Source organism: Moschus berezovskii, chromosome 5 (assembly GCF_049115385.1).
Source record: "Moschus berezovskii isolate FMDL1 chromosome 5, NW_MosBer_1.0, whole genome shotgun sequence".
Lineage (NCBI taxonomy): Eukaryota > Metazoa > Chordata > Mammalia > Artiodactyla > Moschidae > Moschus > Moschus berezovskii.
The window spans coordinates 78,477,807-78,504,481 of record NC_142464.1 but is presented as its reverse complement, the minus strand read 5'-3'; the positions used below and the strand labels follow the sequence as shown (position 1 = coordinate 78,504,481).

The window sequence follows — 26,675 nt, the reverse complement described above, 5'->3', positions numbered from 1 at the left end:
TACCGTAGTTTCTATTGGATGAAACGTGAATGGGAAATTCTTTTTTAAGCTTCCAGCTCTCTAGGAAGTGCAGGCAGTTCCCAGGTGGGGACAGTGGTCTAGAGCAGCAAGGGACGGCTTGGGAGAGGACCCAGCTCTATTGCAAGAGAGATATGCAGAGTCTGCCCTGCGGGCTTGTGACTAGAATTTTCTCTCCTTCCCTCCCTGGTTGTTTTACAAGGTATCAGGTGACTGGCGGCACCCAGTCAATGGGGAGAACTAGAGACTGGAGTCAACACCTTCCTCCCCTGCCCCTCCTATTTGTTCTTCTTCCTCTACCCCTCCCCCTCAGTCAAAACACCAACCCACCAGCCCAATCCAAAACCTCTGAAGAAGTACAGTGTTAGAATGCCTGAAATCAAAGGATTAACAGTATCAAGAGAAGAGGGAGTACAGTAGAAGCTAACACAGCATTGTAGAGCAACCATACTCCAATAAAAGTTAACTTAAAACAGAGAGAGGTAAGAGGGAGACAGAATAAGAGGAAAAGTCAGAATTTCAACATTTTTTTCTCCTTCCAGGGAAAAAATAGAGTATATCTCTCTGGGCAAGTAGGCCATCCAACTAGGAGGGAGAACCCACGTTTTCCCCAGGTAGTACATTCCAGAGAGTGAATAAATTGTCAAGAGATGCTGGACTGGGGCCATAGAAATACATGACGTTAAAATGCAATGATAGAAGCTGTTGACAGTCCTTCGAAAGATGCCAGAGGGTTTAGGAGGCAGCCGCAATACCTCACAGGTGCTGCTGCCGCGCCAGCTGAGTTGCAGGGTTCCTGTCTTTTGCTGCTGGAAAAGCTGAGGCAACACAATGGCTTGCCCAGGGTCACACACCACGCTTGGGACAGAAATAACCCTGACTCCTCCCTCCTGGCTCTAACCAGCTGACAACGCCACTTTATTACTGTACTATCATTCCAATCTGAATCATGTAAATTGCTCCTAATCGCAGGTCTGCGATGAACTGTAACCTCCGTGTGACTTCTAGCTGCCAGGCCAGCAAGCTAGGAAGTGACTGAAGTTTCACAAATTCCTGAATATGGGATAAACTGCTGGGGCAGGGAGTGGGGGAGTGTTTGAAAACTTGACTCTGAAACTGCTGAGAAACATCATATTTGGATTTTTTTAAATGAATTTGAAATGTCACCTCTCATTTATTAAATTTGAACAGAGAAGCACTTGGGATCCAAATGGATGACATTCAGAAAAGCATTCAGGAATAAATCTCAGATATTTTCCAAGCATTCAATCTTCACACAGTTCCTTTTCATGCTCATTAAGTGACTGTTTTTGTATTTAAACATCCTAGGTTATCACATGTGAAATCTAAAAGATAAATGAACAGACTCAGAACAAACTAGTGATGACCAGTGGGAGAGGGGAAAGGAGAGGGGCAAGACGGGGTAGGGGAAAAGTGAAAGTCACTTAGTCGTGTCCAACCAGCCATGTCCGACTCTTTGCAACCCCACGGACTGTAGTCCACCAGGCTCCTCTGTCCATGGAATTCTCCAGGTCAGAATACTGGAGTGGGTAGCCATTCCCTTCTCCAGGGGACCTTCCCAACCTAGGGATGGAACCCAGGTCTTCTGCATTGCAGGCGGATTCTTTACCTTCTGAGCCACCAGGGAAGCCCTAAGTGTAGGGGACTAAGAGGTAAAAACCAGTATATATAAAATAAATAAGAAAAAAAGATATATTGTACAGCACAGGGAAATATGGCTGTGATTTTGTAAGAACTTCGAATGGAATAAAATATAGAGACTAAACATTGCAAATCAACTATACTTCAATTTTTTGAAAGCTGTTAAAATGATAAAAGTAAACTTTCTTTTTAACTCTTTTATAGGCAACTATTGGAAGGGGGTGGGAGGAGGGGCCCAGGAAGCAACCAGGCATAGAAATTCAGATCTGTCCTTGGGGCTGGACACGTGCCATGCTCAGGAAAGAAAGTAAATTCCAGTGGGCAAATTGCTTTAACTGATTCATTTGTCCACCCAGAGACGCCACCTACCTGCTCGCGGGTATTCAGGTGAATGACAGGTGGGCGGGACCTACTGACTGTTTCAATAACTAAGGTCCCAGCAATGTTTTATCTGTCGAGGCTCCTGTGATGTCACACATTTCCTGGTCTCCACCGACCAATGCCCTCCTCCTTCCTCTAGGCACCTGTAGGACGGAGGTGGAGGCCGGTTACTGCTGGGGCAGCCCAAGGAGTTGCTGGACTCAGCCACAGGCGTGAGAACGGCTGGGGTGCTGCCGCTTTGAGAGCCCCAGGCAGCACTTGGAAAGGTGAGCTGAAACCCTGCTTGTTCCTCTCTGGATGTTTAGACCGTGAACCCCTTACGGATCTGAAGGAAGAATGTAAGTGAAAAATAGAAGCTGAATGGTTTAGCCCTGGGTGTTTGTCCCAGAGGGATAAGTTCTTCTTGAAAGGAAAGAGATGCCTTTGACATTTTGGATGCAGAGGAAAATTCTCCCAGGTCAGATATTTAATCCTTTTGGTTTCTCTTAATCATTAATCCAGCCTCTGCTTGTCTAGGAAGTTGAACTGATTGTTATTATTTTTAAACTCTGAGGTGGAGTGGATACTTTTTTTTTTGAAACTTCAAGATGCGGACCTGTGTAGTCTGTGTTGGGAGGGGGCTGAAATCAGAGTTGACTTATTTTCCCTTACTTTCGGCGTTCACCAGAGTCAATTTCCATCTAAACCTGTGAGATGACCTTAATTATCACAACCCCCACCACCACCCGCGTTCTGAAAATCTGTTCCTCCGGCAGGTAAATTCTATTGCCCTTACTCAGAAGCCTGCACTCCAGTCTTCTTCCCTTTTTCTTCTCCAGAGAAATCTACTGTTTTCATTGTCCTTTATTCTTTTTAAAACTACTTCACAGACTTGGATTAGAGTTGTTTACATTCGTACCCTGAGTTGGCTACCTGTTGACCTTTGGCTAAAGTAAAGATCATTTCCTCAGTGTTTACAAGAATATAAACTCAGGTCTGATATGTAATTTTTTGGAACTCTTCCATTTTTTTTTCCTCTCTTTCTTTTCTTTGCAAATATACCAAGGAGATTGTTCTGCCAGGACCTTTCTTTCTTGAGTAATTTTACCTCTAGGATCCATTTTGTTTTCTTAATCCTGACCACACAGACTGTTACCATTTCTATTCTGGATGGCCCAGTAGCCACGCACACTCTCCACCCAATACTGTTGTTGGAGGAAAAGAAACCATCTCCAAACCTGGCTCCCTACTGGGATGAGCTGGAAAACTGGGGGAGAAAAGTCAACCTGTGAGGGAGGCATTTCATCCTAGATTCCTTCATGGGCTATTTTTCTGAGATTTCAGTTAGCAAGGGAATAATGTTAGGAATATTCCTATTCCTATAAATATTCATATTCATCCACCCATAAATTCAAAGTTCTTGTCAGTTCTCCTAAAGTATAAATTGATACAAATTGAGAACACTTTAATCTCAGATGTTTGCTTCTCCCCCTAGACTCTGCCTCACATTTGTTGCCAGTTTCTCTTGCTCCTCAGAGGCTTGTATTGCTCTTCAACTGACCTTTGAGTCTGTCCTTTTCCCCTAAGCCTTGTGTTTGGGTGGTGGTGGCTGCTCGTCCTTCACCAATAGCCTCACTTGATTCAGAGTTTTGTCAGCATAAGTGAGAAAAAGATCTCTTAGATCTTAAATCTTCTGGATAGAATTGTGTCCTTAAAGTCACAAACCTCTCCACGATATTTCCTTCCCTCTGTGGGCCGTGGTTCGTTAGGTCTCTGCATAGTAGGTAATGTATGATTAAACCAATCATTTTATCACTATATGTCAGGGCTCCTGACTATTAAAGGGAACAAAACTATGGATACTACGCCCCCAGATATAAGAAAGAAAAAAAAATTACAGAGACTGGAATTCAGAGTCAGGTGATTAGAATGCAACTGGTATCTTGGATAATGTGTACACGAGTTTTGTTCAAAGGGATGAAAAGACCCACAGTGGTTCCTTTCCTGTAGTAACTCCATCCCTTGGTTAAGTGCAAAATGGCTTGATTGAAAACTGTACAGTCTCTTCCATTTACATCTTCCTTATATTACTTCTCTGAGTCTCTGTTTCTTCATCAGTAGACCAAGAACTAATAATCCTAACAATATAAAATGGTCCTGAGAAGTACATGAGGTAACATATATAGAGCATCTAGTGGCCAGTGCCTGGTGTCAAGTAGTTACCAAGCAAAGGCTAGATCCAGCCTCCTTGAGGGTATTTATTTGGATTGCTGGAGGAAATAGTCTGACCTTTCTGAGATAAAAGGTCTAATGTGGTTGCAATTGTTAGGAACCCTGATAGTTCTTGTTATGGTTATTAGTTGTAAGTAATTAACACGGATGTTCACAGTGCAGAGAAAGGAAACAGGCAGGAGGGAGGAAAATGCTTAAACTGTGTCATTAAACAGGCCAGGCAGATTGGTTCCTGCCGTTCTCCCAGGCCAGCTTTAGGAGCTGCTAGCCACGCTGTTACTCCTGCTTTTTCCCTCCTCAAGACTCTCATCTCACAACAGCCCCACAAAATGTGGTCTTCCGCAGGGTTTCGGGGGAACCATTCTGTTGGCATTTGTGCAATCTGACTTGGCAGACAGCCCTCTCTGCTTTCAGTTGTATTACCTCCAAGGCAGACTGGTGCTTGGTCTCCTCCAGTCTTGCAGGTAAACACCCTTGGCTGCAGCCTGGTGAGCTGCAGAGCTAAGTCCCTGGGAGGAGTAGCCTGCCCTGGACTGAGGAAAGGGAACTGGGAGGTCTTGTGGACATGATCATCCCCTTAATAGACTGTCGTGTGCCCTTTGATGACCTTGAGCCATTGCATGAGAGCAGGCGTGTTCCCAGTGCCCTGGGAACTTCTCCAGGTCTCACCTTATCCTGAAAAGATAAGGTCATCATCAAAAAGATAATTTTCATCATCAAGAGCAAGGTAACAGCCTAGTGGATTGAGATCAGTGGTTAATAACTTTGAACTGATTACTAACAAAGGTCCGTCTAGTCAAGGCTATGGTTTTTCCAGTGGTCATGTATGGATGTGAGAGTTGGACTGTGAAGAAGGCTGATCGCCGAAGAATTGATGCTTTTGAACTGTGGTGCTGGAGAAGACTCTTGAGAGTCCCTTGGACTGCAAGGAGATCCAACCAGTCCATTCTAAAGGAGATCAGTCCTGGGTGTTCATTGGAAGGACTGATGCTAAAGCTGAAACTCCAATACTTTGGCCACCTCATGCGATGAGTTGACTCACTGGAAAAGACTCTGATGCTGGGAGGGATTGGGGGCGGGAGGACAAGGGGATGACAGAGAATGAGATGGCTGGATGGCATCACCGACTCGATGGACATGAGTTTGAGTGAACTCCGGGAGTTGATGATGGACAGGGAGGCCTGGTGTGCTGTGGTTCATGGGGTCGCAAAGAGTCGGACACGACTGAGCGACTGAACTGAACTGAATTGAACTGATTACTAACTTGCTCAGTGGAACCTGGAGATGCACCTCAGCCTCCCTATCATTCAGTTTCCATATTTACCTTTTCCCCCAAAAGGGATGTCAATGTGTTGTGGTTCACATCCCCAGGCCCCATAACAAAAGCCGGATGGGCTGTGCACCTATGTGAGTAGGTCAGGTTGACTGCAGGGGAGTGGCCATATGCCTCATTAGGAAATATTAGTCTTATTTACTGAATTCTAGGTGGAATGGTACTACTGCATTAGAACAGTGACCTGTTCTTTGCCATCAGTCTCCCTGAGTTCAAAACCCAGTTCCACCTCCTACTAGCCTTGTAACCCGGGATGGGTTATTTAACCTCACTTTACCTCAGCTATAAGAAAATTGTGAAGCTGAAATGAATTGAAATGTTTAAAGTGCTTAGAATAGTCTTTGGCACAATGTAAACCATTATTTTCTTGAAAGGAAGGCATAGTGGCTAAAATCAATCAGATCTGGGCCAGTTCCATCAGGTAATTATTAAACTAAATAAGTAATTGAATATCTATTTGTCTCAGTTTCATCATCTGGAAAACAGAATACTTATCAAACCCAGTGCTATTGTGAGGAATAACTGAAATGGTTTCATATACAGTGCCTGGAATATAGAAAGCACTCAGTAAGTTTTAAATTGTGTAGTACTAGAGGAAACAACTATTATATTGGATACAGCTAGACTTCCTAGGTCATGCTACAGTTTGGGTATAATAATGATGGAAACAGTAGTAAATTTAGAACCAAAGACTCTCTGAGCAAAACAGATTTCCCGAAAGGCCCCCAAAGGCTTAGAAGTAGAACCTGGTGACAAAGATTATTAATATCTTGTTTATCTTGGAGTTCCAGGCGAGGGGTGCTGTCAGTTGAAATGCCTGGTCCTTTGCAGAACTGTTGGTAGTAGGATTCTGCGATATAAATAGTGGGGTTTCCTGGAGTGGTGATTCCTGGCTTCCTGGCTTCCAGCGTCTCCTTTTTAGATTTGAATTCTGCACTTAAAGTGGAGAAAATAAGGTCTGCTAGGATTCTGACTACTTAAAAGGCCATTCTGTAAAATCCTGCTGAGAGGGGACATATGAGAGATACTCTAAAATGTGTCCTCCCCCTTGCCTCAGCATTCGTGGACTCTCTGGTGTACGTAACTCATCCTGATATTTGCATGTGGCACTGCATAGACTCACTTTTATGTGGGTGGCAAATTTATTGTTCTCTGACAGGGCCTTTAAATAACATGGGCTTTTCAAAACCGTTTGGAAGGAAGACTACATCACTCTTTCTGGGTTAATAGGATTTAACCATCTATTATCTCCAAAGAATAAAGGTTTACATGAAAGCCATGCAAGCTGCAAAGCACAAAAACTGCACTGAGCTGAAATAAGAAACAGAAAATGTTGCTTCTCCTCTATAAACTTCTTCCATTCATCTTTTCCTCTTCTTTGGTTCTAAGATGAGGACAACACAGTGACCTGTTGCTTACCCACAGATATATTTCAGATCAACATAAGGCAGAACTTTCTAAGAATTAGAGTTGTCTGAAAATCCAGTAGACTGTCTTGTAGGGCACTGAGTTCCCTGTCTGAAGGTGATTGTGTTTTGCTGTATTTAGTACCTAGTACAATGGCAACCCACTCCAGTATTCTTGCCTGTAAAATCCCATGGATGGAGGAACCTGGTAGGCTACAGTCCATGGAGTCCCAAAGAGTCGGACACGACTGAGCGACTTCACATGTTTACTGAATGAACGAATGACACAGAAGATTTGCGTCTCTTTAGCAGCACATACCACTCATCTGTACAATAAAGATTATATCACGGATCTCACAGGGTCATTCTAAAGATTAACTGAGAAAATACATGAAAAGTATCCAACACAGTATCTTGTACTTAGTGAACTGCTCATTAACTAGTAATAATTATGTTTTATTTTACATTATAAAATATAATCTAAAAAGGAGGGGAGAGAAGGGATTCTTGGGATTCAAGTAGAGGGTAGACAAGATGACCCCCGAGTTTGAGATTTGTGGTTTTCTATTCCTGTTCTCTTCACCCTGCCCGTCTGTGTCTGCCTTTCCAGAAGAACACCTCATCCCCTCCCCTCCCCTCCCTCTGGTTGAGGGAGCCACACTCTTTGATATGGTGGATTGACAATACACTTCTGTCAGTGGCTAAGTTCTGCCCCAATTAACCAGAGATCTTTTTTATATGTATCATTAATATGTGACATAGAATGTGTGGACTTCAGTTCCACCATTATTTCCCAGTGACTCTTGGTCACTTCTTGTGTTTGATGCATTTGTCACAGGGACGGAAAAGACTTCACCAATAGCCGAGTAGAAACTCTACAAGAATTTTCTTTAATAGCCTCTTGGCATGGAGCGTGGCAATAACATACATATGATGGTTAGGTCTAAATATGTCATTGCTGTCTGTTGAGATGATTTACATAACTTGCTTATGACTGCTCGCACAGTCACGTGGCCATTTTTGAATGGTACACTACATGTTTAGGCTCCAGCATACTCACGTTAACACATGAGTCATCTGGTATTTTCAGATTCCTCATTAACAATTATCATTATGCTTGTCTTATGCCTTCCACCGCACAAACTCAGCTATTCTACCTGTAGTTCTTTTTTCTCCCTTAGGGCCCTAGAAATTTGGTATAACAGTCATCTCTGGAGACATCTGTATTCTCGCTTAGCTATGGATTAAAAGAAAATTAGGTTTTTATACTAGGGCAGAACTGCTATCCAGAAGTATGTTTTAATAGATGTCTAAATGGCTGACACTCACCATATTGTCCCTAAATCCTGTAGAGAAGCATTGGAAAAGATCATGGGGAATGTGTACCCCCTTCCTGAGTATACAGAGCCCTGTATTCATTTCCTATTGCTGCTGTAATGAATTACCACACACTTGGCTGGGAGGGATTGGGGGCAGGAGGAGAAGGGGACAACAGAAAATGAGATGGCTGGATGGCATCACCGACTCGATGGACATGAGTTTGAGTGTACTCCGGGAGTTGGTGATGGACAGGGAGGCCTGGCGGGCTGTGATTCATGGAGTCGCAGAGAGTCGGACATGACTGAGCGACTGAACTGAACTGAACTGGCATCTCAAAGCAACATGAATTTATTTCCCCACAATTCTGGAAGCTAGAAGTGTGAAATCAAGGCATTGGGAGAGCCCTGCTTCCACTGGAAGCTCCAGAAAAGGATCCTTCTTTGCCTCTTTCAGCTTCTGTGCCTCCTGGGCTGTTTCATTCCAATTTCTGTCTCCACATCACCATCTCCGTTGTGTATTCTCTTCCTCTGTCTCTAAAAAGACACTTGTCATTGGATTTGGGGTAAATCAGGTAATCTAGGATGATCTCATTTCAAGATCTTTAACTTAATTTTATCATCAAAGACAAGACCGTTTTTCTAATAAGTTCACACTCTCAGGTACTAGGAGTTAGGATGTGGGCATATCTTTGGGAGGGACAATCCTACACATAGGCCCTTCCCACTTCTTATGATGAAATTCCTTATCTGGGAGAAACAGAATTGGCAACCTTCACCACTACCATTATTTATTCCTATGTTCAAAGTTCAAAATACAATTGTTAAGTGGTTTATATGCTAAAGACCTGCTGAATCTTTTCAGTCACTAGTATGATGAATCTACAAAAACAAATCACTGAAGGTCATCTTAGGTTGCTTTAACAGATAGGTGGTATTCTGGCTAAGGAAGTGATTCCTCCACTCAACCCTGAGCCCATCACTGGAGATGTTTCAAACAGAAGCTGGTAGGTCATCCCCTGGCATGTCATAAAAAGGATTCTTGCTCTTGGTGAGAATCTAAGATCGTCACCCAACTCAAATCCCTGTGACTTCTTAATAATTTTAAAATCTCAGTCATGTGGGAACACCAGACACCAGTGGGTGGATTCCTTTTCCTTGAAGAATTTACCCAGTTTCTTCCTTCTGCCTGGATTTCTTCCAACTTGCCCAAATTTCGTTTATCTTTCGTGACCCTCCCTGAGGACAATCTGTTCCAAGAACTTTCCTTGACTGTTCTGAGCCATGCCACACTGCTTTCTCACTCCTTTTCCTCAACACTTTTCCTTGGCTCCTATTTTGGAGGACCATAGTTATTGTGTGTTTTCTTACACTGTTTTAAGTTTGTTTGTTTTTTTCTATATGAAAGTTCCATTTTCCTAATTAGGAAAACTCGTTGAGGATGAAATTGAATTGCCTATGGAAACTCCCACAGAAATGCAGACAAGTTTCAGGCATGTAAGAGGTAAATACCTGTAGAATTGAAACAGTAGAGAAATGTTGAGCACTTAATATCTTCCTCCACCTTGTCCTTTCTTCCTTAAACCTTGGTTATATGTTTAAAAAAAAAAAAAAAGCATTTCCTAAGTATGTTTAGGCTACCCACTCCAGTATTCTTGGGCTTCCATGGTGGCTCAGACGGTTAAGAATCCACCTGCAATGCAGGAGTCCTGGGTTCAGTCCCTAGGTTGGGAAGATCCCCTGGAGGACAGCATGGCAACCCACTCCAGTGTTCTTGCCTAGAGAATCCCCAGGGACAGAGGAGCCTGGCGGGCTGTGGACCATGGGGTCACAAAGGGTCAGACACGACTGAGCAACTAAGCACGGCACAGCACAAGTATGTTTTTCAGCCTTGAGTGTAAGAAGGCCAGTCTGCTTCTTTACCATACTTCTCATCTGACATCAGCCCTGCCCAGGACCCTGTGGCAACTGACTGCAAGAGCCATGAGCTGTTGGTCAATGCATTCATTTTGTTGTTGGCAGGGGATCAGTTCCATCTCAGTATGTTGGTAGACCAGGAAGTGGAAGGACGTCTTTTATGGGCCAGAGTTCTTACCAACAAACCCAAGTTTGAAAGATGTGCCCTGACAAACCAGGGGAAAGGCAGTAAAGTCTTCTGACAAGAGAGACAAAGCTCCTCTCCAAGAGGAGCTTGTGAAAGTCCATCGCTGACTTCTAAAACTTGAATTTCTTCTCATTTAACACTCCCCTTGTTTTTCCCACTTTCTGAACATCTATCTTCTCAGTTATTGACTCCAGATATATCATATGTTCTCCTTTTAGTTCAATTTTCCTTTAATTTCCTGACTACATTTCAACCTCTTTAAAGATCATTTGTATTTTTTTTCTGTCTTTTATAGTGTTGGCAATACTGTACAGACAGGTGTCATGAGACTGTGTTAATGAATTACTCTCTCTTAGAGACTGGTGATTTAGGTATTAAGTAGGAGCAGAGCTAACCCTGACATTTGCGGCCCACACACACCTGTCCTCTCTCTTTACCCTGCGATGCTTATGGCACGCCTGTCTCCCCACTTTCACTTTCAACCCAGGCTCTTGGTCTGAAGACAGTTTTTCTCCCATGCATGACTATTTTTATTCAGATCACTAAAGTACCTGGAAATGGAAGTGTGAATCACTCAGTCGTGTCCAGCTCTTTACAACCCCATGTATTGTAGCCAGCCAGGCTTCTCCGTCCATAGAATTATCCAAGCAAGAATACTGGGGTAGGTTGCCATGCCCTTCTCCATGGCACCTTTCTGACCCAGGAATTGAACCCAGATCTCCTGCATTACAGGCAGATTCTTTACTATTTGGGCCACCAGTGTGCTAAGTTGCTTCAGTCATGTTTCTGAGCCAACAGGGAAGCCCATTAGAGCCCCTAATTTCTCCTCACCACAAATGTAAGTTAAGGTACAGCTCCCAGAGCATTTGTCTAGCCTCTTATATATCTTAATTCAAAGTTGGTATTTATAAAAAAAAAATTGATGGCACTTTGATATCTGCAAGTTTCACACAATTTATACATAATTTAACATGTAACTGTAAATTTACATTGTTTAATAGAGAAAGAATGAAGCAGGGCAAAGGCTAATAGAGTTTTGCCAAGAGAACACACTGGTCATAGCAAACATCCTCTTCCAACAACACAAGAGAAGACTCTACACATGAAAATCACCAGATGGCCAACACCAAAGTCAGATTGATTATATTCTTTGCAGCTAAAGATGGAGAAGCTCTATAAAGTCAGCAAAAACAAGACCGGGAGCTGACTGTGGCTCAGATCATGAACTCCTTATTACCAAATTCAGACTTAAATTGAAGAAAGTAGGGAAAACCACTAGACCATTCAGATATGACCTAAATCAAATCCCTTAAGATTATACAGTGGAAGTGAGAAAGAGATTCAAGGGATTAGATCTGATAGAGTACCTGAAGAACTATGAACAGAGGTTCATGACATTGTACAGCAGGCAGGGGTCAAGACCATCCCTGAGAAAAAGAAATGCGAAAAGGCAAAATGACCATCTGAGGAGGCCTTACAAATAGCTGTGAAAAGAAGAGAAGTGAAAGGCAAAGGAGAAAAGGAAAGATATATCCATTTGAATGCAGAGTTCCAAAGAATACCAAGGAGAGATAAGAAAGCCTTCCTCAGTGATCAGTGCAAAGAAATAGAGGAAAACAATAGAATGGGAAAGACTAGAGATCCCTTCCGAGAAGGCAATGGCACCCCACTCCAGTGCTCTTGCCTGGAGAGTCCCGTGGACGGGGGAGCCTAGTGGGCTTCCGTCTGTGGGGTCGCTAAGAGTTGGACACGACTAGGCGACTTCACTTTCCCTTTTCACTTTCATGCACTGGAGAAGGAAATGGCAACCCACTCCAGTGTTCTTGCCTGGAGAATCCCAGGGATGGGGGAGCCTGGTGGGCTTCCGTCTATGGGGTCGCACAGAGTATGACACGACTGAAGCAACCTAGCAGCAGCAGCAGCAGCAGAGATCCCTTCAAGAAAATTAGATACCAAGGGAACATTTCATGCAAAGATGGGGACAATAAAGGACAGAAAAGGTATGGACCTAACAGAAACAGAAGATATTAAGAAGAGGTGGCAAGAATACACAGAAGAACTATACAAAAAAGTTCTTCACAACCCAGATAATCGTGACGGTATAATCACTCACCTAGAGCCAGACATCCTGGAATGTGAAGTCAAGTAGGCCTTAGGAAGCATCACTATGAACAAAGCTAGTGGAGGTGATGGAATTCCAGTTGAGCTATTTCAAATCCTAAAAGATGATGCTGTGAAAGTGCTGCAGTCAATATGCCAGCAAATTTGGAAAACTCAGCAGTGGCCACAGGACTGGAAAAGGTCAGTTTTCATTCCAGTCCTGAAAAAAGGCAATGCCAAAGAATGCTCAAACTACTGCATAATTGCACTCATCTCACAAATTCTCCAAGCCTGGCTTCAACAGTACATTAACCAAGAAATTCCAGATGTTCATGCTGGATTTAGAAAAGGCAGAGGAACCAGAGATCAAATTGCCAACATCTGTTGGATCATCAAAAAAGCAAGAGAGTTCCAGAAAATAATCTACTTCTGCTTGATTGTTATGCCAAAGTCTTTGACTGTGTGGATCACAACAAACTGTGGAAAATTCTGAAATAGATGGGAATACCAGACCACCTGACCTGCCTCTTGAGAAACCTGTATGCAGGTCAGGAAGCAACAGTTAGAACTGGACATGGAACAACAGACTGGTTCCAAATCAGGAAAGGAGAACGTCAAGGCTGTATATTGTCACCCTGCTTATTTAACTTATATGCAGAGTACATCATGAGGAACACTGGGCTGGAGGAGGCACAAGCTGGAATCAAGATTGCCAGGAGAAATATCAATAACCTCAGATATGCAGAGGACTCCACCCTTATGGCAGAAAGTGAAGAAGAACTAAAGAGCCTCTTGATGAAAGTGAAAGAGGAGAGTGAAAAAGCTGGCTTAAAACTCAGCATTCAGAAACCTAAGATCATGGCATCCAGTCCCATCACTTCATGGCAAATAGATGGGGAAACAGTAGCTGACTTTATTTTTCTGGGCTCCAAAATCACTGCAGATGGTGACTGCAGCCTTGAAATTAAAAGATGCTTGCTCCTTGGAAGAAACGTTGTGACCATCCTAGACAGCATATTAAAAAGCAGAGACATTACTTTGCCAACAAAAGTCCATCTAGTCCAAGCTATGGTTTTTCCAGTAGTTCTGTATGGATGTGAAAGTTGGATTGTAAAGAAAGCTGATTGCTGAAGAATTGATGCTTTTGAACTGTGATATTAGAGAAGACTCTTGAGAGTCCCTTGGTCTGCAAGGAGATCCAACCAGTCCATCCTAAAGGAAATCAGTCCTGAATATTCATTGGAAGGACTGATGCTGAAGCTGAAGCTCCAATACTTTGGCCACCTCATTTGAAAAGACCCTGATGCTGGGAAAGTTTGAAGGTGGGAGGAGAAGAGGATGACAGAGGATGAGATGGTTGGATGGTATCACCGACTCAATGAACATGAGTTTGAGTAAACTCCAGGAGTTGGTGATGGACAGGGAGGCCTGGCAAACTGCAGTCCATGGGGTTGCAAAGAGTTGGACATGACTGAGCGACTGAAGTGAACTGAATAGAGAAAGATAGAGTTTGCCTTAACTTTGGCAATTCCTTTCCCCCAATAATCTAATTTAGGTGTTGAAGCCAGAGCCAGGGCAGTGGTTGGACTGATAATCATTGTAGAAAGGGAGACAAGGCCATTGGTGTGAAGAATTTTTTGGCATTGTTCCACCCTTTTCCTCAGTGCGTGTATATCTGGTCTTCACATTTCCAGACTATGTTCTTGACTGTGACTGTGATCTGTACTGTCTCTGTTCTGAGACATGGCCTCAGTGACCAGTTCAAAACCAGCTCTGCAGCCATTCTGCCCTGCAGAACTTCATCCAGATTTTAAAGCATCATCAACAACAGGAAAACCTTAAGCTCAGTTTCATTTTTTTAAAAAGGCTAATTCTTTTTTTTTTTTAATTTTAATAGTTGAAGTGTCAGTCAGTCAGTCAGTTCATTCGCTCAGTCGTGTCTGACTCTTTGCGACCCCATGAATCACAGCACGCAAGGCCTCCCTGTCCATCACCAACTCCCGGAGTTCACTCAAACTCATGTTCACAGAGTCAGTGATGCCATCCAGCCATCTCATTGTCTGTCGTTCCCTTCTCCTCCTGCCCCCAATCCCTCCCAGCATCAGAGTCTTTTCCAGTGAGTCAATTCGTCGCATGAGGTGGCCAAAGTATTGGAGTTTCAGCTTTAGCATCAGTCCTTCCAATGAACACCCGGGACTGATCTCCTTTAGGATGGACTGGTTGGATCTCCTTGCAGTCCAAGGGACTCTCAAGAGTCTTGTAGTTGATTCATAATATCATGTTAGTTTCAGGTATATAACACAGTGATTCAGTTATATATATATATTCTTCCTCAGGTTCTTTTACCTTATAGGTTGTTAAAAATATTCAATATAGTTCCTTGCGCTATACAGGAGATCCTTGTTGGTTATCTGTTTTATAAATAGTGGTGCATATATGTTAATCCCAACCTCCTAATTTATCTCTCCCCCAAGTAGGGCCAAGTGTCACATTGTGTAGCAACAGTTCATACAGTGTCCTTCCTTGAAAGAACTGTTTCTGTTGCTTGAATGGCCTCTCTTATATACTCACAAAATAAAGCTCTTTCAGGATTCAGTTGTTTTGTGATTGTTTTGGGGACCTGGCCTTAGGTTACATTTTCTTCCTCTCATTTGAAGAAAGTTCTTTCTCCTGCCTCACAAACCTGTCAGCAAATTGCTCACCTGGTGCCTCTATCAAGCATGTATCAATACAACGATCAGTCAGATCAATTTAGACCTTGGTTAAAATTTAGTGGTGCACCTGTGAATGTTGTAATTCCTCGCTTTTGCCATTGCCCCTGACTGGGAATCAGGGCAGGTGCAAGGAAAATATTGAGACCCACAGAGGTGGTTGGAAGCCAAGCTGAGTCCTAACCATGGCCTCAACACACAGCTCTCTCTACCTGAGTGACTGAAAAAACAACAGTGACAGAGTCAGTGAGACAAATGCGGTGCTTACGTTTGGGTGCAAATTTTAAGGGGGCCCCCAAAACCCTGGTAATCATGATAAGTATTATTTTAATGCATTATTTAAAAAAAACAAAATTAATGCAAAAATCCATGATGAACAAATTATTAACATTTAAATAAATACAAGGATCAGCAGCTCAAGTTATCTAAAGATTATTTAAGGTTATCACTTAGTCAAAAGAAATTGTCAAACAGCAGTTTCCTCAGTTGAAAATCAGACAAAAGAAGAGGTAGATTTTTTTTTTTAATTTTTTTTTAAAATTTTATTGGAGGCAAATTACCTTACATTTATATATTGGTTGGTTTTGCCATACACTGACACGATGTTCACTGTTTATAATAACCAGGACATGGAAGCAACCTAGTTGTCCATCTGCAGATGAATGGATAAGAAAGCTTTGGTACATATACACAATGGAGTATTTTTCAGCCATCAAAAAGAATGCATTTGAATCAGTTCTAATGAGGTGGATGAAATTGGAGCCTATTATACAGAGTGAAGTAAGCCAGAAAGAAAAACATCAATACAGTATACTAACGCATATATATGGAATTTAGAAAGATGGTAACCTTAACCCTGTATACGAGACTGCAAAAGAGACATAGGTATATAGAAGAGGTAGATTTTTGAAAATAGTATTGCTGGGCTTGCTTCGCTTAAAGCCAGGAAAGTGAAACTATGGGGGAAAATTTTTGTTTTTAGTGTAAGTAAAATATTTAAACTTAAAATAATGTTGTACATTTACTACATGTGTTTTTCATGTTTCCCATGTTTTTTCAACTTTCTTAATGATCGAGGGGAAATTAACCATTAAAAAATACATATGTATATCAGGACTCATGTCTCCTTTGGCCTTAGGCTGCAACAGAGGGACTTCCTTGATGACTCAGCAGTAAAGAATTCGCTTGCAATGCAGGAGACAACTAGAGACATGGGTTTGATCTCTGGGTCAGGAAGATCCCTTGGAGGAGGAAACAGCAATCCACTCCAGTTTTCTTGCCTGGAAAAATACCCCATGGATAAAGGAGCCTGGTGGCTACAGACCATGGGGTTGCAAGAGACGGCCATGACTGACTAAGCACACCCTACATATTGCAACGTGCCCGTGTAGCACTGGTGGGATAGGTGTATCTGTTATTTAGGAATGTCTTCAGTGGATTTTTTCCTGTGTTTGTCATAGGCTAAGTGGGAATTTTCTGTAAACGATGATTTCTGGCAGATAAAGGGAGAAGCCTAATGTTCCAAGGTGACTGACTAGTAAGCCTCCTTAGGTGCACTTTCCTTCTCAAGCACTTGTGCATCTTTTGTTTTTTTAAAGCAGCTGGACAGAAAGAGGTACAGAGCATTTGGAGTTGCAGAATTTCTAGTTTATTCCATCACCTGCCCCTTCATCAGCTGCCCTTGGCCCTATTTTCATTTTTTTCATTAATAGTGAATTTCAGTGAAAGCTCATCAATGTTTATCCTCTGGATGGGAAAAATTATCTCAGATTTACCATTTTTAAAGTGGTTCCCATTTCCCTTGTGTTATGTATGTCAGGATATTGTAAAATACCAAGAGTTGTCAAAATAAAGGAATGCTTACAAACAAATGGGAGAGCCCCAAATTCCCCAAATACCATTCATTCCTCAGATCAGATTATAAACTGAGAATTTCAATACTAGAACTGTTTGGCCATTAAGGACTTTATTTTGTTTATAGAAATCTAGCTAATGCCAGTAAATATCACTGCATTTTCTAAATTGCTCCAAGCCTTGTTTTTGCCTTTTAAAGCATCTACTTCTCTACTTTATTACCCTTAAATTTTTTTCACTACTGTGGCCAAGAATTGCTAATAGCTTCCTTCAGGGCTCAGTGTAATGTCCCCTGCTCAGCCCTGGCAGGACTGCAGTAACAGCCAAGGTGTGTACTGCCACCAAAAAGTGGATGCAATCTTTGGCTATGGGAGCAGCTGGTTACTCGCATTTTACTCTGTCTTAGAGGCTGTCCATATATTGCAGGAAGTACACTGATAAGTTTAGAGCTTGCAGAAGAGTGTGGTCAGGCTCTTGGAGTCTGGAAACCTGAAGGAATGTCGGACACACCTAAGGCTGCTGGACCTATGGGAAGACTTGGGGGCTGTCTTCAAATAATTGAAATGGATTTAAGGAATTAGACATGTTCTAAATGGCACCCATGAAGGGGTTAGATGAGTTCCAGAGAGAAAACATTTTGGTCAATATGTAGACTTCCTTCCTTCAGTTCAGTTCAGTTCAGTTCAGTCGCTCGGTCATGTCCGACTCTTTGCGACCCCATGAATCACAGCACGCCAGGCCTCCCTGTCCATCACCAACTCCCGGAGTTCACTCAAACTCATGTCCATAGAGTCGGTGATGCCATCCAGCCATCTCATTCTCCGTCGTCCCCTTCTCCTCCCGCCCCCAACCCTTCCCAGCATCAGAGTCTTTTCCAGTGAGTCAACACGTCGCATGAGTAAGCATCTTTTAATTTCATGGCTTAGTGGGTTGTTATTATTTAGTCGCTCAGTTGTGTCTGATTCTTTTGTGACCTCATGGACTGTAGCTCACTAGGCTCCTCTGTCCTTAGGATTTCCCAGGCAAGAATACTGGAACAGGTTGCCATTTCCTTTTCTAGGGGATCTTCCTGATCTAGGGATTGAACCTGTGTTTGCTGCATTTGCAGGTGGATTCTGTACCACTGAGCCACCAGGGACGCCCACATCCTGAGTACTTATTTATCCTTTAACTGGAATTTTTAATCTTTTGACTACATTTACCCACTGTAACTCCCCCCACTCTGGTAACTACAAATATGATCTCTTTTTTTCGAAGTTTGTTTGTTGAAGTATAACACCATGCTAGTTCCTGGTGCACCATGTAGTGACTCAATATTTCTATACATTACACAATGATCACCACAATAATCTGGTTACAATATGTTACCACATGAAGATATAATATCATTATTGAGTATATTATTTCATAAAATAGGAAACTCCTGCATTTTGTAGCTGGCAGTCTGCACCTCTTAATCGCCCTCCTAAAGTCTGTTCTTAAGGCTACTAAGTTTCCAGTCTGTTGAATTTTCCAGTGCAGGTGACAGTGTCCATCCGACCTCTGATGAACCTCTTGGTTGCACATGGTGCTGAATCACATTTGCTCTGAAATGTATCTTTGTTGTCAACCACAGATGTTTAGAATTTCAAAGTTAGGTAGAAGAACTTCTGGACGGATTTCAGGCAAGATGAAGTAGTGGGACAGGAAGCAGGGATTAAGGACAAACAGAGATGGACATTGGTATTTTTCCTGGCACTTCCTGGCATGATATTGGTGGACTACATATCTCTGTAAACGTCCCCTCAGGCTTCTGTTCTCCCCCAAATCAGAGAAAAGGAGGAAGGATGGTTCCCAAGTCACAATAGTGTTATATCAAGGCAGAGTATGATATCCACCCCACCCCCATACACATACTCAAGGAAGGAATCTACTTCCTGCTTTTTCTCACTCCAAACTGCGAAAAAGCTACCTTGCATATTCCTTTCTCCTTACCCCAGCTAGGACCAGATTGCTGACAGCTGACATAAGGACTAAGGACTAACGTGTATGGACAGACCCTCTTGCTCCCTCTTAGGGGACAAAAGAGTTTACCTTTTAAGCCTTAATGAGTTTCTATAATATCTTCTCAGTTCATCAGCAAGGCACTTATATGTCCAAAAACAGGACACATCATATGTATTTATAAGATGTAAACTGGAATTAAGAAACATCAAGTAAATTATATTAAACATACTTTTAAAAGTCTACCTAGTTCTTTTTTTGGAACCCAACTGCTTTTTTAGCCAATTCTCTCAAATCTGTGTCTATTCATATAGGCTTTATTTAGTCTAAAGCAAAGTTGAAAAATATATACAGCAGTGTTTAGATTAATATTATATGAAGAATTTGGTTTACTCACAAGAGTAAGTGCCAGGGAATTCAAGTTGCTCTCAGATAAAAAAGAATGAAAAGAAAAACAAATTGGTGTCGGAGCTAAAACCTGCCATTTTTGCTTACTCCAAGCCACTTATCCTGTCTTAGGCATTCATGCAACGAGTTGACTCACTGGAAAAGACTCTGATGCTGGGTAGGATTGGGGGCGGGAGGAGAAGGGGACGACAGAGAATGAGATGGCTAGATGGCATCACCGACTCTGTGGACATGAGTTTGAGTGAACTCCAGGAGTTGGTGATGGACAGGGAGGCCTGGCGTGCTGTGATCCATGGGGTCGCAAAGAGTCGGACACGACTGAGCGACTGAACTGAACTGAAAGTCGAAGAATCTTTTTATTCAGAGATCTTGGAAAACTCCATCTGCAATGGGGCATACAGGGACTTTTAACCTTATAATTTCCTGGGGATCTTATATTTGGTTCAATTCCTGGGTCAGGAAGATCCGCTGGAGAAGGGATAGGCTACCCGCTCCAGTATGCTTGGGCTTCTCTTATGACTCAGATGGTGAAGAATCTGCCTACAGTGCAGGAGACCGGGGTTCAATCCCTGCGTTGGGAAAATTTCCTGAAGAAGGGAAAGGGTACCCACTCCAGTACTCCGGCCTAGAGAATTCTATGGACTGTACAGTCCGTGGGGTCTCAAAGAGTCAGACATGACTGAATGACTTTCACTTTCCTTTTTACTTTTTTGGAATTCTGACTGGTCATAGTCAGGATAGATGCTGGGAGAAAAGTAGCAATGTTGTGAAGAGCAGTAAGGAGCTATGAGTCCCTGCTGGTTTGTTCTTTTTTGGTGTATCTGGCAAGTCACTTACCTACTACACCCACTTTCCTCATCTGTTAAATTAAAAACAAAATCCCTGGGGATTTGTAAGGATTAAATAACACAATTATATATATATATATATATATATATATTTATTTATATAGGCCCCAGAAAAAAAATTTTCCCCAAAGCCAACCACCCTAAAATACCCCAAGAAAACACCTCTATTATATTAGCATGGAACCACAGGACTCTTGTTTCTGAAAGGGATTTCTTAGTATCTAGTCCAGAGGATATTTTTGGTTTTTGTTTTCCTTAAGCCATGGTCCTCTGAACAGAATCTTATGAGGAACCTAACGTGTGAGATGAAAGTGGAGCTGGGTCTGGGTGGAGTGGAAAATTGGACACAGCCCACCATCCTCCTCCCCTTCCCTGGAAGAGCCTGAGGCATCTGACACAGCTTCCAGAGCACAGTGAGAAAACCAAACATCTGGTCCAATTCCACCTTTTCACCAAGGAGGAAACGGCCCAGAAATGTGACATTGTTGTTACAGTGGTCAGAGCAGAGCTACCACCTGCATTCCTATCACCCTTCCATTCAGCACAATGAGAAAGAATATGTGGGAGTATCTGACCCAACTCTAAGTGCTAAAGACATAGGGTTTTAGTTCCAAATATGTGAACTTTTTTCCTATGCTGCTGCTGCTAAGTCGCTTCAGTCGTGTCCGACTCTGTGCGACCCCATAGCAGACGATAATCTTTTGGGTGGCCCCTTTCCATTCTCATGTTTATTTTTGAGCTGTTTTTCATGCTACTGAAAGCATTTCCTGTGTGGTTCCAGTATCTTCTCTGAGCCTTGAGGACAAATAGCAGCTATGTAGGTTTCCATGAAATTTTACTATAAACAGCTTCACCCCCTCCTGTATCCTCTACTTTTGCCTCCTGTGATCTCTTCTGATGCTAAATAAAAGTCTGTGATTTCTACATGCTTTCGTATTTGGGGCACTTTACTTCTATCTCTTGACCAGTGTTCTTCAAGGCTTATTAACACAGTGCAGAAATGTAAGCTGACTCAGTACAAGTTTGAAGTCAATGTATTTTCTTTTTGAGATAAGGCTATGTTTGTACAAACAACCTCAAACTTTACTTGGAAAAGAAAAAAACTGTAAGGCAGTTTATGACTGCTGTGCTGTTTCAAAACATGGCCAGCTTCCTGTTAGGTGATTCATCTGTCTTTATGTTTCTGTGGAAAACTGAAAAGTCATTTTAGTTACTTTCAGAAAAGAAGAAAGTTGAGTTGAGGGCTGGGATACTACAGGATTCTTCATTGTCATGAGTGTTGACCCCGAGTCCCCTAATGCTGACCTCTATCTGCACTGCTTACCTAGGTTTCTTATTACTTGGTCATGTCCACATCCCCTGGGAAGGTCTGGGGACTCCAAGAGGGTAGGCATGTCCTTTAAAGCTCTCTTGCAGGTCTCCCGCACAGCCAATTAGATACCTTGCTCAAGATTGGTGCTCACAAAATGCTTAATGAAATCAGATGTTTATGATTATCATTGTCACTGATTGATCTCACACTACTGCAGCTCATTAATAAAAAATATTGAAGGCAAAGAAAAAAAATGTTTACTGACTGATCAGAAGACTTTCCTAGATGTTGATCAGGCATGTTGAAATCTCCACTTTAAACTCCTATACCAAAGGAAAAATAGCTTCCCTGGTGGCTCAGATGATATAGAATCTGCTTGCAGTGTGGGTGACCTAGGTTCAATCCCTGGGTTGGACAGATCCCCTGGAGAAGGAAATGGCAACCCATTCCAATATTCTTGCCTGAAGAATTCCATGGACAGAGGAACCTGGCATGCTACAGTCCATAAGGTTGCAAAGAGTCAGACACAATTGAGCGACTCTTCCACTTTTCACCAAAGGAGAATACATAACGTGATAATATTCTACTAGTTTGAAAATATATATATAATTGAATGAAAGAGAACTATGAGAACAAAGCAAAAAGACCCCGGAGAGGAATTATAGCTTTCAGTTTCCAGGACAAATGAGCTTGGCTGGAGACAGAATGACTTCAGTAACAAATATATGTAAGAATAGCTAATACTTATTGGGCACTTACTGTATTTCAGGCATAATTCTAAAGGGTTTTATGCCTCATATGTCACTTACTCCTCACAACAACCCTCTGAGATAGGCCATTACAGTATTATCCATGTCTGACTTTACAGACATGGAAACAGAGACTGAAATCATTGGTGCACAGTGGTGGTAGGATTGGCACAGGCAGCGTGGCTCTGGAAACACCTTTACCACGGAGTGACTGAATAAATGAAATGCACGCAGAAGAAAACAATTCTTTCATCATCATAAAAATACAACTGCCTCAGCAGCTCTTATTTCTTCTCAGATGATTCAGTTGAAGACTATGAGGTGTCCTTTATTTTCTGGGTTTTAGAGAAAGGTAATGAAGAGAGATAAGAGAAAGCCACCAGAACATTAACTTTTTCTTCTTGTGATCTGACAGAGAATTTTATAAATCACTGGTCTGTTTTGTTAGGGCACTGTTCTGTTTCTGGGCATTCTCAGATTTCACTCAAATAATTTTCACTGCACTAATATGAGGAAATTAGAGGTAAATATTATTCCTACTAAGATAGGTAGTTAAACTGAGGCATACGGAAGCCAGGCTTCAGGTCACGTTAGTTAGTCACCAAGTGGTCACTTGGCCCAGGCCTTCCTAGTCACAGCTCAGTTCTGTCCACTGGCAGCACCGCCTAACGTCCATAATCAAGATACATGAGCGGTCTTGTTCTCTTTCAGGTTTGTGGATGGCTCCTAGAAGATCTTGATTTACTCTGGAGGAAATACTGTTTTCCTGGGTTGGTTTCCTGTCCTACTGCTCCTCCCACTCCCAGTTGACCATGAACCAGCCAGACCCTGCTGAGGACCCGGATCCCAGCCCTGCACCCCTGTGTGTGGTGTGTGGCCAAGCCCACTCCCCCGAGGAAAACCACTTCTACACCTACACGGAAGATGTGGATGATGACCTCATTTGCCACATCTGCCTGCAAGCTCTTCTGGACCCTCTGGACACTCCATGTGGACACACCTACTGTACAGTCTGCCTCACCAACTTCCTGGTGGAGAAGGATTTCTGCCCCGTGGATCGAAAGCCTCTGGTTTTGCAGCATTGCAAGAAATCCAACATCCTGGTCAACAAGCTCCTCAACAAGCTGCTGGTGACCTGCCCGTTCACAGAGCACTGCACCGAGGTGCTGCAGCGCTGCGACCTTGAGCATCACTTTCAAACGAGGTAGGGAGGGGCTTCCCTTGTGGCTCCGCTGGTCAAGAATCCGCCTGCAGAGCGGGAGACCTGGGTTCGATCCCTGGTTTGGGAAGATCCCCTAAAAAAGGGAAAGACTACCCACTCTAGTATTCTGGCCTGGAGAATTCTATGGACTGTATAGACCATGGGGTCGCGAAGAGTCGGACGCCAGACTTTTGCTTTCACTTTCTAGGGCGGGGCTGCCCCTCGGCCAATCCTGAGAAGCCCCGCCCCCATGGCTGCTGCTGCAAGGGCGGGGCGTTCCAGGGTCATGGAGCTCCCGGAAAAGCCTGTTTCTTTACCTTCTGTTTTGCAGCCAGTGAAAGGACTCATTCAAAATAAGAAACGGTTGAGGTATTCTGGCTGTGGTTCAATGTGAGGATACAACACTTGGTAGAGTTGTGGGGTGTGAGTGTGTGTTTATACGGTTGGAGGGTTTTCTGGTAAAATATAAATAATATAAAATTTGCCATTTTAAGCATTTTTAAGTGTGCGGCCCAGTGACATTAAGTACGTTTACATTGATGTACAATCATCACCAATAACCATTTCCGGGATTTTTTTCATCTTCCAGAACTAAAACTTCATATCCATTTAAAAAATTAAAATAAAACCCCAGTCATTCCTTCCTGTCCAGCCACTGGCACCCACAATTCTGCTTTCTGTCTCCATGAATTTGACTGCTCTAGAAATCTCATATAAGAAGCACCGTTCAGTATTTGTTCTTTTGTGACTGGTTTATTTCATTTGGGTGCATCTGAAATGTGAAAGATATAGAATCTAATGAGCAACTTTCTCATCTCATTTTGTGAGGCTCCAGGTTCCCAAAAAGACATCCTGGATGACATTGCTTGCCTTTTTATGTAAGAAAAAAAAATCTCTCCCAATTTGGCCCATGATTTGCTCTGTACAGGAAATACCAAAGCCCAACTATCCTTTGAGGAGACAAGAGGTATTTTCAACTAAGTTTCTAAGAGGAGAGATTTACAAAACTTTTGTCCTTCTAGTGATTTGTTCTGCAAGTTTTTCAGCACAGGTGTGCACACTGATGCAGAACTGTGTGTGGTGTGACTGTTCCTGCTAGTGGTCAAAACCGTCCGCTCCAGCATCTCCCTCTTACTTCACCCAACACATTGTCGTGTTCCTGAGCGTACTTCTTGTGGACAGCTTCAGGGGGCGGCCCTGGGTCTCAGGCGCAGGAGTTCCTCTCTTAGAGCATCTAAGGTGCTTAATAAGACATGAACAGTAATACCAGGGTTATTTTGTAAGAGGAAATTTGGAAACTGGTGTTTATCTTGGTTCCTGTTTTGACAAGGGCAAGAGGCAGGTGCAGGTGTTTTTTTTTTTCTAAAGGTCACATTCCTTAAGCCCTGAATCTGAGTCTTTGTCTTTGGGGACATGCAGAATCTCTAACATGGAAGTTTGCATCCAGAGCACCCGCCTGGGTATAATGCTTCACACATGTCTTCCATAGTAATTATGTCAGTGAACACACTTCCCCCTCTAGATGTTAAGCCAGATGCGTCTATGTCAGGTTCGTGAGTTGCCTCTGACCCTCTGTGATCTCAGGTGTATAAGCTAGGATGTGCCTCTTGTCTGGTTGCCCGGAAGGAAGCATAGCCAGAGGAGAAGGGCTAAGTGAGTCTGCGTGTGACCTTTGCTGCAAGTTTTGCCTGGGTAGGGGAGGTGTTGCCTGCAGGGGAGTGGGCTTGGGGTCAGAGATGAGGTGGATGCAAACAGATGCTGACACGGGGCCAGGGCCAAGACTGCAGCCACACAGAATAGAATAGGTGAGGAGCAGGAGGAAGAGAAAAGGCCCTGGGAGACCTCCCTGCCCCATTCCTATGTTGCCTACTTTTGCCGTTTATATAATACATTTGTGTTTGGGAGCTGTATTCGATTCCTGCTGCTGCTGTAACAAATGATCGCAAACTTAGTGGCTTAAAACAATGCCAAGTGTGTTACCTTCCAGTTCCGAGTATTTGAAGTCCAACACAGGTCTCACTGACATCAAGGTGTTCGGAGCCTGGTTCCCTTTGGCTCTGGGGTGAGTCTCTTTCCTTGTAGCCTCCAGCTTCCAGAGGCCCCTGCATTCCTTGGCTTGTGGCCTCTTTCTCCATCTTCAAAGCCAGCAGCCTAGACTCTCTCTTCTCTCCTTTCTCTCTTTCCCTTCTCTTTCTCTGTCTCTCTCCTTTCCTTCCATCACCACATCTCTTTCTATGACTCTGATCCTCCTGACTTCTTTTGTAAGGATGCTTGTGATGACACTGGGATCCACTCAGTGAATCCACCTGGATAGTTCAGGTTCCTTTCCTCATCTCAGGATTTATTTAGTCGCATCTGTAAGTCCCCTTTGCCATGTGAGGTCACACGTTCACAGGTTCTGGGGATGAGGAGGCAGACTGCTTTGGGGAGGGGTGTGGTCTGTATTCTGCCCACTGCTGGAGTTTTGCAGGAGAGGGGTAGAGAGGAAGAGACAAGGCGAGAAATAGAAGCACTCTGAAGAGAGAGAGAGTGAAAACACAGCAGCCCTTCCTCCTCCCCTCATCAAGCACTGACTTGGGGCCAAGAATATCCCTAAGAATTGGGATAAGATAGCATATGGAGTTGAGAGCAAGGCTGGAAAGAAGTGGTTCGGGGGGAGGTCTGGGAAGAGACTGGTGGGGTAGGAGGGGCTTCTGGGGTCTAGGAGAGAGATGACTCAAGTGCACCTCAGCTGCCCACACCGGCTGCATGACCCCACACCTCAAGGAAGCCCGGGAGAAAGGTCTGCTGAACGCTCAGCGCATAACGAGATGTGCAGAGCTAATTGAATTCACATGTCTGAGCTGTGGCCTCAGAGTCTTTCACCCTCCCCTTCAGCAGCCCTCGATGACGAGGGAATTCTCAGGGCAAGGTGTTGGGCCTCCACACTTGCTGTGACTCCACACTTCAGCTTCCTAAGTAGGTTAAAACCAACATTTCCAAAAATACGTTGAATTTGTTAGTCATCAAATACTTAATATACACTTCCTTGCCTCCTGCTCCCTGAGCATTTTACTGGCCAGGATTCAGAATCTGGAG

General features: G+C 43.2%; 1 protein-coding gene across 2 annotated transcripts in view; it reads left to right on the top strand.

The window, feature by feature from the left end:
• The first annotated feature begins 2,204 nt into the window (after window positions 1-2,204).
• LNX1 (ligand of numb-protein X 1) overlaps window positions 2,205-26,675 on the top strand; it is a 137,213-nt gene continuing 112,742 nt past the window's right edge. The window contains exons 1-2 of one of the 2 annotated variants that reach the window (XM_055435044.2): window positions 2,205-2,327; window positions 23,108-23,600. In XM_055435044.2, the coding sequence (XP_055291019.2) occupies window positions 23,209-23,600 (392 nt within the window). In that variant the 5' untranslated portion in view covers window positions 2,205-2,327; window positions 23,108-23,208. Of the gene's footprint in view, window positions 2,400-23,107; window positions 23,601-26,675 lie in introns of both variants that reach the window. The other variant, XM_055435046.2, reaches the window with a different exon arrangement.